The sequence below is a fragment of the Mauremys mutica genome, chromosome 2 (genome assembly GCF_020497125.1).
Source record: "Mauremys mutica isolate MM-2020 ecotype Southern chromosome 2, ASM2049712v1, whole genome shotgun sequence".
Taxonomy (NCBI): Eukaryota; Metazoa; Chordata; order Testudines; family Geoemydidae; genus Mauremys; species Mauremys mutica.
Genome location: NC_059073.1, coordinates 2,484,382 through 2,496,470, shown reverse-complemented (window position 1 = coordinate 2,496,470; position 12,089 = coordinate 2,484,382). Strand labels below are relative to the sequence as shown.

General features: G+C 47.7%; 1 protein-coding gene across 6 annotated transcripts in view; it reads right to left on the bottom strand.

Annotated features, from left to right (window-relative positions):
- The window catches only part of IQANK1 (IQ motif and ankyrin repeat containing 1), a 231,893-nt gene that overhangs the window by 139,165 nt on the left and 80,639 nt on the right, over positions 1 to 12,089 (bottom strand). For 5 of the 6 annotated variants that reach the window (XM_045003405.1, XM_045003407.1, XM_045003402.1 and 2 more), the window contains exons 5-6: positions 5,304 to 5,468; positions 4,566 to 4,757 (exon numbers count right to left, since the gene is read on the bottom strand). In XM_045003405.1, coding sequence (XP_044859340.1) covers positions 4,566 to 4,757; positions 5,304 to 5,468 — 357 coding nt within the window. The remainder of the gene's footprint in view (positions 1 to 4,565; positions 4,758 to 5,303; positions 5,469 to 12,089) is intronic. The other variant, XM_045003404.1, reaches the window with a different exon arrangement.

The window sequence follows — 12,089 nt, the reverse complement described above, 5'->3', positions numbered from 1 at the left end:
GGGAGGGAGGGTGAGCAAGTGGGAGATGAGCCCCTACTGCGCATTGACTGTGAGAATGAAAAGGAGTACACCTGCTCTGAAGGTGGGGCTAAACTTTGAAGTGTACAATGTCCCCTCCACTCTGGTATTGATGGAGTTGATACTGCTGACACTTATCATCTGCAGTACAGAGGTCTTGGTGACTGGTGGTCTAGCCAGCCTCACCTTCAACCTGTCTAGCAATGATGACTCCAGTACCTGGTCTATAGCTAAATCCCATGGTACCACAGGGACTGTACCTATGAACTGGGTGCCAGTGAACAAGTTACTGAAGCGATTAGTATATTGAGGCTGACGCTGGAGGAAGGGAAGTCCACATGTTTAGTGGGTATCACTGGTACATGTTTAACTGTTAGCACAGAGGCAGCAGAGGGACTTTTGTCAGGCTATTGCTGTTCTTTGACTGTTAAGCCTGAGATGACTAAGTCGCTTACAGACTAACAAATAATTAATTAATAATACTAAGAGCTTGTCTACACAGCAAGTTAACATATGGAAAGCCAGTGTGTGAATCTACAGTGTACTAGCTTGCCATGCATTATCTCACTCCATAGCCAAGTCCTAAGAACTTTAACACTAATGCTGGCAGAGAAGCAAGTGGACACTGCAGGGATTCTGTCTCACTACCAGGGGGTAGTTGTGTTAGTCTGTATCCACAAAAACAACAAGGAGTCCAGTGGCACCTTAAAGACGAACAGATTTATTTAGGCATAAGATTTCATGGGTAACAAACCAATTGGTGGTCAGTATAATAATGCCTGCATCTGTAATTTTGCACTCCATGCATCTGAAGAAGTGGGTTTGTTACCCACGAAAGCTTATGCCCTGTCATAGGTTTATTCCCCACTTTGAACTTTAGCGTTCACAAGATGGGGACCTGCATGGACTCCTCTAAACTAAAATCCTAGTTTAGATTTGGTTCTCGCTGCCACCAGTCAAGTTTTAAGTGTCTGACACACTCCCTGTTCCCCCAAAAACGTTTCCTGGGGAACACAGATCCAAACACCTTGAATCTCAGCACAAAGGGAAATAATCCATTTCCCCAACCTTCTTCCCCCTCCCCTTGTCCTTGGGAGAGATACCTTGATTCAAACTCCTTGAATCAAACAAAGAGGGATTCACTTTTCCCCCTCCCCTTCCCTTAGTCCTTGGGAAAAATACCTTGATTCAAACTCCTTGAATCAAACAAAGAGGGATTCACTTTTCCCCCCTCCCCTTCCCCTGAAAATCCAAACAAGGGAAGAAATCAATCAAGTTCTAAAAAAGAAAAGATTTTATTAAAGAAAGAAAGTACATTATCTCTGTAATACCAGGATGGAAAATATCACAGTGTCTGACTTATAAACCTGGAGAGCCTTCCCCCTCCCTCCTCCTCAGAATAATCAAAGTAACAGCAAACAGGAATAAAGAATTTATCCAGCAAACACACAATTGCAAATACAGAAAGTAACTCAAAAGACTAATCCGCCTTTTTAACTAATACTCACTATATTGAATAGAAGAGGCTATTTCAGGAAACTTGGAGAACTTGAAGGATATGACTGGCCTCTCTTAAATCCAAAAAGAGACTAACTCCAAACAAAGAAACACAGACAAAGGCTTCCCTCCACAGAGATTTGAAATTATCCTGTCCCTCGATTGGTCCTTTGGTCAGGTGTTCATCAGGTTACTGAGCTTGTTAACCCTTTACAGGTAAAAGAGACTTTAACCCTTAACTATCTGTTTATGACACGCCCCCCAAATTGCAGACAGTGGGGGAACCACACTGGCGGTGATTTCCTCCTAGAACTTTAAAATAAACAGATTAATAAAACACATGCACTATTACATATATTACTAAGTATGTAAACAACAAGATATTTGACATTGAAGAACACTTTTTATGCATTTGACCGGACATACTTGGCAACGTCCTTGCCCACTCCCCCCCTCTTGGCCAGCTCCACATGGTTGGCCAAGTCTTCCCCCAGTAGCATGGGGATGGAATAATTGTCATAGACAGCAAAAGTCCACTTTCCTGACCAGTTCTTGTACTGGTCTTCAGGGATGCTGTACCCATGGCAGGTCCTTTTAAAAAATTTTAAGAAGGCCTCAGTGTCCTCACCTGCCATGTAGGTGGGAAATTTCTTGGGATGGGGAACAGTGCCTGGATAAGGATTGTTAGGGTTGGCTGGAACATGTGGGTTAGCTCTTGCTAATTCCAGGGCCTGCTGGTGGGCCTCCCTCTGGAGCTCCAACGCACTCCTGTGGTCAGCCTCTTTCTTTTCCATCTCTCTCCTGTGGTCAGCCTTTTGCTTCTCCAGCTCTCTCTTGTGGTCAGCCTCTTGCTTCTCCAGCTCTCTCTTGTGGTCAGCCTCTTTGGCTTTTTGTTTCTCCATCTCTTTTTTGTGGGCAGCTTTCTCCCTGGCCATTTCTGCATTAATTAGTTTTATCTGCACTCTAGCAAGTTCCAGTTTGTTAACTGTGTTACTGCTACTCATGTTTGTGCCTTCTGGTGCTGGCCACACCCCTCTGCAGTCAGTGAACTGTGTTGCTTGGTTCAGTTGCTTGGTTTACAAATTCCTACCCTTTCTATTCACGACTGAATAAAAAGAAACAAAACTTCATTTGCAAATGGTGTTTTACTGACTGTTTGCTGGCTCACAAGAAACTAGAAAATCTGGTTTGGTAACTTGTCTCTAGCAATCTGCTAATGCCCTCTCAGTGGGGGTCCTTCCTAACAAGCCTTGTTATAAAAACCTTACACCTCCTTTCCCCCAAGCTGCTTTTTCAAGCAACCAGAACGAAAAAGAAAAAAAATCTCTCTCTAACAAAGCCTGTTAGAAAACTTTATTACCTCCAACTTAGCCCAGCTGGAAACTCCTTCTAACAATACCTTGTTAGAAACTGAATACCTCTACCCCCCCCGCCTCTTCTCAGGCTGCCTCCCTGCTCTAGAGGGAAAGAATAGCTCTCAATGGCTTCTGGTTCTTAATACCATCCCACCACTGCCTACCATGTCATAGGTTTATTCCCCACTTTGAACTTTAGCGTTCACAAGATGGGGACCTGCATGGACTCCTCTAAACTAAAATCCTAGTTTAGATTTGGTTCTCGCTGCCACCAGTCAAGTTTTAAGTGTCTGACACACTCCCTGTTCCCCCAAAAACGTTTCCTGGGGAACACAGATCCAAACACCTTGAATCTCAGCACAAAGGGAAATAATCCATTTCCCCCACCTTCTTCCCCCTCCCCTTGTCCTTGGGAGAGATACCTTGATTCAAACTCCTTGAATCAAACAAAGAGGGATTCACTTTTCCCCCTCCCCTTCCCTTAGTCCTTGGGAAAAATACCTTGATTCAAACTCCTTGAATCAAACAAAGAGGGATTCACTTTTCCCCCTTCCCTTCCCCTGAAAATCCAAACAAGGGAAGAAATCAATCAAGTTCTAAAAAAGAAAAGATTTTATTAAAGAAAGAAAGTACATTATCTCTGTAATACCAGGATGGAAAATATCACAGTGTCTGACTTATAAACCTGGAGAGACTTCCCCCCTCCCTCCTCCTCAGAATAATCAAAGTAACAGCAAACAGGAATAAAGAATTTATGCAGCAAACACACAATTGCAAATACAGAAAGTAACTCAAAAGACTAATCCGCCTTTTTAACTAATACTCACTATATTGAACAGAAGAGGCTATTTCAGGAAACTTGGAGAACTTGAAGGATATGACTGGCCTCTCTTAAATCCAAAAAGAGACTAACTCCAAACAAAGGAACACAGACAAAGGCTTCCCTGCACAGAGATTTGAAATTATCCTGTCCCTTGATTGGTCCTCTGGTCAGGTGTTCATCAGGTTACTGAGCTTGTTAACCCTTTACAGGTAAAAGAGACTTTAACCCTTAACTATCTGTTTATGACATGCCCAAATAAATCTGTTCGTCTTTAAGGTGCCACTGGACTCCTTGTTGTTTTTGTCTCACAACCATTAGTAGTAGGAAGGCACTGAGGGACAGTAGGGCACCTCCACACTTGATGGCCTTGGGTTGTGTGGAGGCAAGGACATCCAGAGCACAGGCATGGCCCCAACGGACTCTGCTGGCCCAAAGAGTCCAGTCTCCTATGCATGGTATACATGTGCACAAAGGCTACAATCCATGTGGACAAACACATGAAGAAACCACTTGATTACTGTGCTGGGGATTCTGCTAGTGGAGGATTTAACACAGCCCCTCCTAACTATTTACCCCCTGGAGATCTCTCTCACATGGATTTCAATTCTGGACCCCCAATGGATTGTTTTAGGGGTTAATTACCTACTAAGGATTGAACCTTGCCCTCTTATCCCCACTACAGCAAGTAAGGCAGTATGAGTTGAGTACTGAAGTGCAATTAGACACATAGCACATTAGCTGACCCTGCAGTCTAGCCAAGCTATCTTTCATAACATTGTTTATACAAGTTGCTGTGAGTCTTGTTCTATTGAATCTCAGGCAGTTCCCATCTCAGTTGTGGCCTATTTCCTTCCACCACCACAATTTCGTACCTTGCAGTTGGGATTGGCTCCATTTTCTATCAGCAGCTTGATAGCACTGGGATGGCCACCTCCTGCTGCCTCCGAAAGGGGGGTGTTCCCATTAGCGTCAGTGCACTCCACCATGTCGATGTGATTACAGAGACGTGTGGCCTTCCCTTTTTCATCGGTACCCACACCATTCTTAGTATCCAAATCTGACACCTGGATAGAAACAGACAAATGTAGAATATAAACATGGAGAATGGGAAAAGAATGCCTTCTGCTCTGGGTAGCCCTGGAAATTGTGTATTAGCTGAAAGATTAGTGAAGAGAGATTTTTGGATACAGTTTATTTACATTGTGAAGTTTCAGGTATGTTCCAGACACACACAAAGCATACTCCCTGCATCAAAGAGCTCACAATCAAAGCAGGCAAAGCAGGCAGAAAGAGATTAGAGGCAGGAAGAGACAAACACAGCATGATGCAACCCAGATGCATGGCAAACACCTTACTAGCTCCCTACTTCATTTATGTTTTGTCCTTTGTTACCTAACGAACAAGTCTCTGAGGGGAGGAACCAGGAGGCTTGGGGCCTCTTGCATAAAGCATGTTTCAGAAGGAACCGTTTCTACAGCCTTCAGCAATGGACTATGATCCAAATCAATACATTTGGAAATGAACAGAGCTCACGGAAAAGGACATGAGGTCCCTCCCTTTCTTATGTGTATTCCAGTTCCTATGGAACCTCTTCCCTGCCAAGTACTAACTTCCTTTAGCACAGCCTTCATCTCTTCCACATCCCCATCAAATGCCGCCTCCAGCATCCGTTTCTTCCTTTGTTGTATTTCTCGTTGCTGCTTCTTTTTTTCTTCCTCTTTCTGTCTCTCCCGTTCAGCTTCTTCCTGCTCCTTCTTCACCATCGCAATGAAGGCCTGCAATAAAACAGTCATTGCAGCTTTAAACTCAAAGGGACTCTCAGCCATGTGCAGCAGAAAACAGAGGCTCCAAGCACCCACATGAAAAGGGAAGTGGGCTGAAGTAGGGTTGCCAACCCTCCCAGACTGGCCGGGAGTCTCCTGGAATTGGCCTCAATCTCCTGGTGACTATTAAAGGCAATCCGGGAGATTTTAATAGGCCAAAGTCCAGTTGGCGGCGCAGCGAGGCTAAGGCAGACTCCCTACCTGCTCTGGCTCCGCGCAGCTCCTGGAAGCAGTTGACATGTTCAGCTCCTATGTGCAAGAGCGGCCAGGGGGTCTCTGAGTGCTGCCCCCATTGGGAGCTGTGGGGACAGTGCCTGCAGGCAGGGGGCGGTGTGCGGAGCCACCTGGCCACCCCTGAGCCTAGGAGCCAGACATGCCGTCTGCTTCCGGGAGCTGCCCGAGGTAAGCACTGCCTGGCTGGAACCCGCAACCCTTACCCCCTCCTGCACTCCTACCCCAGCCCTGATCCCCCTCCTATACTCAAACTCCCTCCCAGAACCTGCACCCTGCACCTCCTCCCGCACCCAGCCCTGAGCCCCTTCCTGCACCCAAACTCTGTCCCAGAGCCCAAACCGCACACCCCCTCCTGTACCCCAACCCTCTGCCCCAGGCTCAGCATGGAGCCCCCTCCCGCACTCTGAACCCCTTGGCCCTACTCCCCAGCCCAGAGCCACACACACACCTGCACCCAACCGCCTGCCCCAGTCCGGTGAAAGTGAGTGAGGGTGGGGGACAGCAATTGATGGAGGGACAGGGGATGAAGTGAGCGGGGAATGGCGCCTTGGAGAAGGGACTTGGCAGGGGTGTTGGGTTTGTGCGATTAGACATTTGGCAACCCTAGGCTGAAGATGGTTTCTCCATTGTTATTATAATTATAATTAAGTTGTTATTATAATAACTTATTAAATATATTATTATTATAATAATAACAGAAAATGTGGACATGGTAGAGGTGCTTAATGACTTCTTTGTTTCGGTTTTCACCAAGATGGTTGGTGGTGATTGGACGTTTAACATAGTGAATGCCAGTGAAAATTAGGTAGGATCAGAAGAAGTTAAATATTACTTGGACAAATAAGATGTCTTCAAGTCACCAGGGCCTGGTGAAATGCATCCTAGAATACTCAAGGAGCTGAGTGAGGATATATCTGAGCCATTAGCAATTATCTTTGAAAAGTCATGGAAGATGGGAGAGATTCCAGAAGACTGGAAAAGGGCAAATATAGTGCCAATCTATAGAAAGGGAAATAAGGACCACCCAGGGAATTACAGACGAGTCAGCTTAACTTCTGTACCCGGAAAGATAATGGAGCAAATAATTAAGCGATCAATTTGCAAACATCTAGAAGATAATAAGGTAATAAGTAACAAGTCAGCATGGATTTGTCAAGAAGAAATCATGTCAAACCAACCTGATATCTTTCTTTGACAGGGTAACAAGCCTTGTGGATGGGGGGAAGCGGTAGTTGTGGTATATCTTGACCTCAGTATGGCTTTTGATACTGTATCACATGACATTCTCATAAACAAACTAGGTAAATGCAACATAGATGGAGCTACTATAAGGTTGGAAAACCATTCCCAGAGAGTAGTTAACAGTGGTTCATAATCATGCTGGAAGGGCCTAACAAGTGGGGTGCCGCAGGGATCAGTTCTGGGTCCGGTTCTGTTCGATATCTTCATCAATGATTTGATAATGGCATAGAGAGTACACTTATAAAGTTTGCGGACAATACCAAGCTGGGAGGGGGTTGCAAGTGCTTTGGAGGATAGGATTAAAATTCAAAAAGATCTGGACAAACTGGAAACACGGTCTGAAGTAAATAGGATGAAATTCAATAAGGACAAATGCAAAGTGCTCCATTTAGGAAGGAACAATCAGTTGCACACATACAAAATGGGAAATGACTGCCTAGGAAGGAGTACTGTGGAAAGGGATCTGGGGGTAATAGTGGACCACATGCTAACTATTAGTCAATAGTGTAACACTGTTGCAAAAAAAATGAACATCATTCTGGGATGTATTAGCAGGAGTGTTGTAAGCAAGACATGAGAAGTAATTCTTCTGTTCTACTCTGCGCTGATTAGGCCTCAATTGGAGTATTATGCCAAGTTCTGCGTGCCATATTTCAGGAAGGATGTGGAGAAATTGGAGAGAGTCCAGAGAAGAGTGACAAAAATGATTAAAGGTCTAGAAAACATGACCTAGGAGGGAAGATTGAAAAAATTAGAGAAGTCTGGAAAAGAGAAGACTGAGAGGGGACATGATAACAGTTTTCAAGTATGTAAAAGGTTGTTACAAGGAGGAGGGAGGAAATTTGGTCTTCTTAACCTCTGAGGATAGGACAAGAAGCAATGGGCTTAAATTGCAGCAAGGGAGATTTAGGTTGGACGTTAGGAAAAACTTCCTAACTGTCAGGGTGGTTAAGCACTGGAATAAATTGCCTAGGGAGGTTGTGGAGTCTCCATTATTGGAGATTTTTAAGAGCAGGTTAGACAAACACCCGTCAGGAATGGTCTAGATAATACTTAGTTCTGCCACGAGTGCTGGGGACTGGATTAGATGACCTCTCAAGATCCCTTCCAGTTCTATGATTCTATGATTATTTATAATGCAGCAGCAGTGCCATGTTGTGCTACGCTATGTACACAATCATAACATAACAAAGAGACCATGCCTTCCTCTAAGAGCTTACAGTCTAAGGCCTGGTCTACACTAGGGTGGGGGGTCGAACTACCTTAGTTTGAACTTCTTACCTGTCCAGACGCCGCGGGATCAAAGTCCGTGGCTCCCCCATTGACTCCGCCACCGCCGTTCGCGGTGGTGGAGTTCCGGAGTCGACAGGAGCGCGTTCGGAGTTCGAACTATCACATCTAGATTAGACGCGATAGTTCGAACTCCGAGAAGTCGAACACTACCCGTCGACCCGGCGGTAAGTATGGACGTACCCTAAGTGTACAGTAAGAGACATATGAATGATACAATAGACAGGGATGCACAAAGTAACACTGAGACAATTACAGTTTTCACAGGACAGCATAATACAGGGAGAAAAATTCTGATGTTAGAGAGAGCTTTAATTAAGCAGATAAAGACATAAAATCCAATGTCTAGAAGTTGAAACTAGACAAATTTAAATGGAAAATAAGGCACACATTTTTAATAGGATAATTAAGCACTGGAACAGGTTACCAAGGGATGTGATGGATTCTCTGTCACTTGAAATCTTTAAATCTAGATTGGGCATCTTTCTAAAAGAGATGCTCCAGTTCAATCACAAGTTACATAAGAATGGCCTTGCTGGGTCAGACCAATGGTCCATCTAGCCCAGCATCCTGTCTTCTGACAGCGGCTGGTGCCAGGTGCTTCAGAGGGAATGAACAGAACAGGCAATCACTGAGTGATCCATTCCCTGCTGTCCACTCCCAGCTTCTGGCAATCAAAGTCTACGGACATCCAGAGCATGGGGTTGCATCCCTGACCATCTTGACTAATAGCCATTGATGGACCTATCCTTCATGAATACATCTAGTTCTTTTTTGAATCCCATAGTTTTGGCTTCACAATGTCCCCTGGCAATGAGTCCCACAGGTTAACTGTGCACTGTGTGAAGACGTACACAAGTTACTGGGCTCAGTGTATGAATCATGAAGTGCAATTCTATCTCTTGTGTTGTGCAGATCAGTCTAGAATCAGATGGTTATTATGGTCCCTTTTTTCCATCTAATTTATGAGATGCTGAGATACTACTTCAGGGGTGCGCAAATTTTTTAGCCTGAGGGCCAATAAAAATTGGATGGTGGGCCATGAATGTTAATGAAATTGGGGGTTGGGGTGTGGGAGGGGGTGAGGGCCCTGGCTGGGGGCGAAGGCTCTGGGGTGGGGCCAGAAATGAGATCAGGGTGTGGGAGGGGGCTCCGGGCTGGGGCAGGGGGCTGGGGTGTGTGTGTAAGGACTCTGGCTGGGGGTGTGGGCTCTGGGGTGGAGCTGAGGATGAGGGGTTTGGGGTGCAAGAGGGTTGCTCCAGGCTGGGACCAAGGGGTTCAGAGGGTGGGAGAGGGATAAGGGCTGGGGCAGGTGGGCAGGGGGAGTGGAAGGCACTGGCTGGGGGTGCAGGCTCTGGGGTGGGGCTGATGTGTTTGGGGTGCAGGAGAGTGCTCTGGGCTGGGACTGAGGGGTTGGGTGGCGGGAGGGGGATCAGGGCTGAGGCAGGTTTGGGTATGGGGGGGGCCCTCAGGGGTACAGGCTCCAGGTGACACTTACCTCAAGTAGCTCCCAGAAGCAGCGTCATGTCCCCCTCTGGCTCCTACGCAGAGGCACAGAGCCGGCCATGCGGCTCTGCACGCTGCCCCATCCACAGGTGCCACCCCTGCAGCTCCCATTGGCCACAGTTCCCGGCTACAGGGGTGGTGCTTGGGGAGGGGGCAGCGTGCAGAGACCCCTCTGGCTGTCCTAGATGGAGCTCAAGGGCTGGATTAAAAGGCCTGATGGGCTGGATGTGGCCCACAGGCCTTAGTTTGCCCCCCGCCCCACCCCCGTGCTACTTCTTTCATGTACCCTGAGCTCCAGGAGAGAAGCCCTAAGCCTCACCTTTTTAAGTGCGATTATTATTTTTGCAGCAGTTTGAAGCCTTCAGGGGTTGGACTTTGCCAGTTGAGAGAGCTCAAGCTTTTCTAGGAAAGCTGTTATCTTTGCTCTAGGGTCTCAACTTTCATTTTAAAAATGAAGTATCTAGCCTTATAGTTGTGAAGACAATCTTCAAAATATGCCCCAACTTTAACCAATTCCATGAAGTCTGTCTGAGTCTGCAGGCAGACTGAAAAAAAAGACGGTTACTCACCGTTGTAACTGTTGTTCTTCGAGACGTGTTGCTCCTATCCATTCCAGTTAGGTGTGCGCGCCGCGCGTGCACGGCTCTTTGGAAGATTTTTACCCTAGCAACTCCGGCGGGCCGGCTGGGCGCCCCCTGGAGTGGCGCCGCTATAGCGCTAGATATATACCCCAGCCAGCCCGTCCGCTCCTCAGTTCCTTCTTGCCGGCTACTCCGACAGTGGGGAAGGAGGGCGGGTCTGGAATGGATAGGAGCAACACATCTTGAAGAACAACAGTTACAACGGTGAGTAACCGTCTTTTCTTCTTCGAGTGATTGCTCCTATGCATTCCAGTTAGGTGACTCCCAAGCCTTACCTAGGCGGTGGGGTTGGAGTGAGACGTGGCAGAATGTAAGACTGCTGAGCCGAAGGCTGCATCATCTCGAGATTGTTGCACCAACGCGTAGTGGGAAGCGAAGGTGTGGACGGAAGACCAGGTGGCCGCTCTGCAGATGTCCTGTATGGGGACATGGGCCAGGAAGGCGGCAGACGAGGCTTGTGCTCTTGTAGAGTGAGCGGTGAGGCGGCTAGCCGGCACTCGAGCAAGCTCGTAGCATGTCCGGATACATGAAGTTACCCAGGAGGAAATCCTTTGAGAGGAGACCGGCTTGCCTTTCATGCGATCAGCAACCGCTACGAACAGTTGGGGCGAACGTCGGAAGGGTTTCGTTCGCTGTATGTAAAATGCGAGGGCCCTGCGGACGTCGAGGGTGTGAAGCTGTTGTTCACGACTTGAGGCATGCGGCTTCGGGAAAAAGACCGGGAGAAAGATGTCCTGGTTCAAATGGAAGGCCAACACCACCTTAGGGAGGAAGGCCAGGTGTGGCCGAAGCTGCACCTTGTCTCCATGGAAGATGATATACGGCGGACCAGCCGTTAGGGCACGAAGCTCGGAAACTCGTCTCGCTGAAGTTATAGCGACGAGAAAAGCCGTTTTCCATGATAGATAGAGCAGGGAACACGTGGCCAAGGGCTCGAAGGGGGCTCCCATGAGCCTGGCTAGAACTAGGTTCAGATCCCAGGATGGGGCCAGGCGTCGTACTGGCAGGAACAAGCGATCTAGGCCCTTAAGGAAGCGGGAAACCATCGGGTCAGAAAAGATGGACCGGTGACCTACGGCCGGCCGAAAGGCGGAAAGGGCCGCTAGGTGTACTTTCAAAGACGAGACCGTGAGACCTTGCTCCTTAAGGGACCAGCGGTAGTCCAGGATCGTTGGAATAGGGACAACGAACGGATTAAGGCCTCTCTGATCGCACCAGAGTGCGAAACGCTTCCATTTCGCGAGGTAGGTTGAGCGAGTGGAAGGCTTCCTGCTTTCCATCAGGACTTGCTGCACCGCTGCCGAACAGTCACGCTCCACGTGGGTCAACCACACAGGTACCAAGCTGTAAGATGGAGGGACTGTAGGTCCGGGTGGCGGAGCCTGCCAAAGTCCTGCGTTATCAGGTCCAGCCATAACGGTAGGGGAATGGGATCCTGTACGGAGAGCTCGAGCAGCAGAGTGTACCAGTGCTGCCTCGGCCAGACCGGAGCGACGAGTATGAGGCGGGCCCTGTCCCTCCGAAGCTTGAGTAGCACCCGATGTACGAGTGGGAACGGAGGGAAGGCATATAGGAGGCGATTCGTCCAGGAGCAGAGGAATGCGTCCGACAGGGAGCCTCGGGAGCGACCCTGGTAAGAACAGAACTGGTGGCCCTTCCT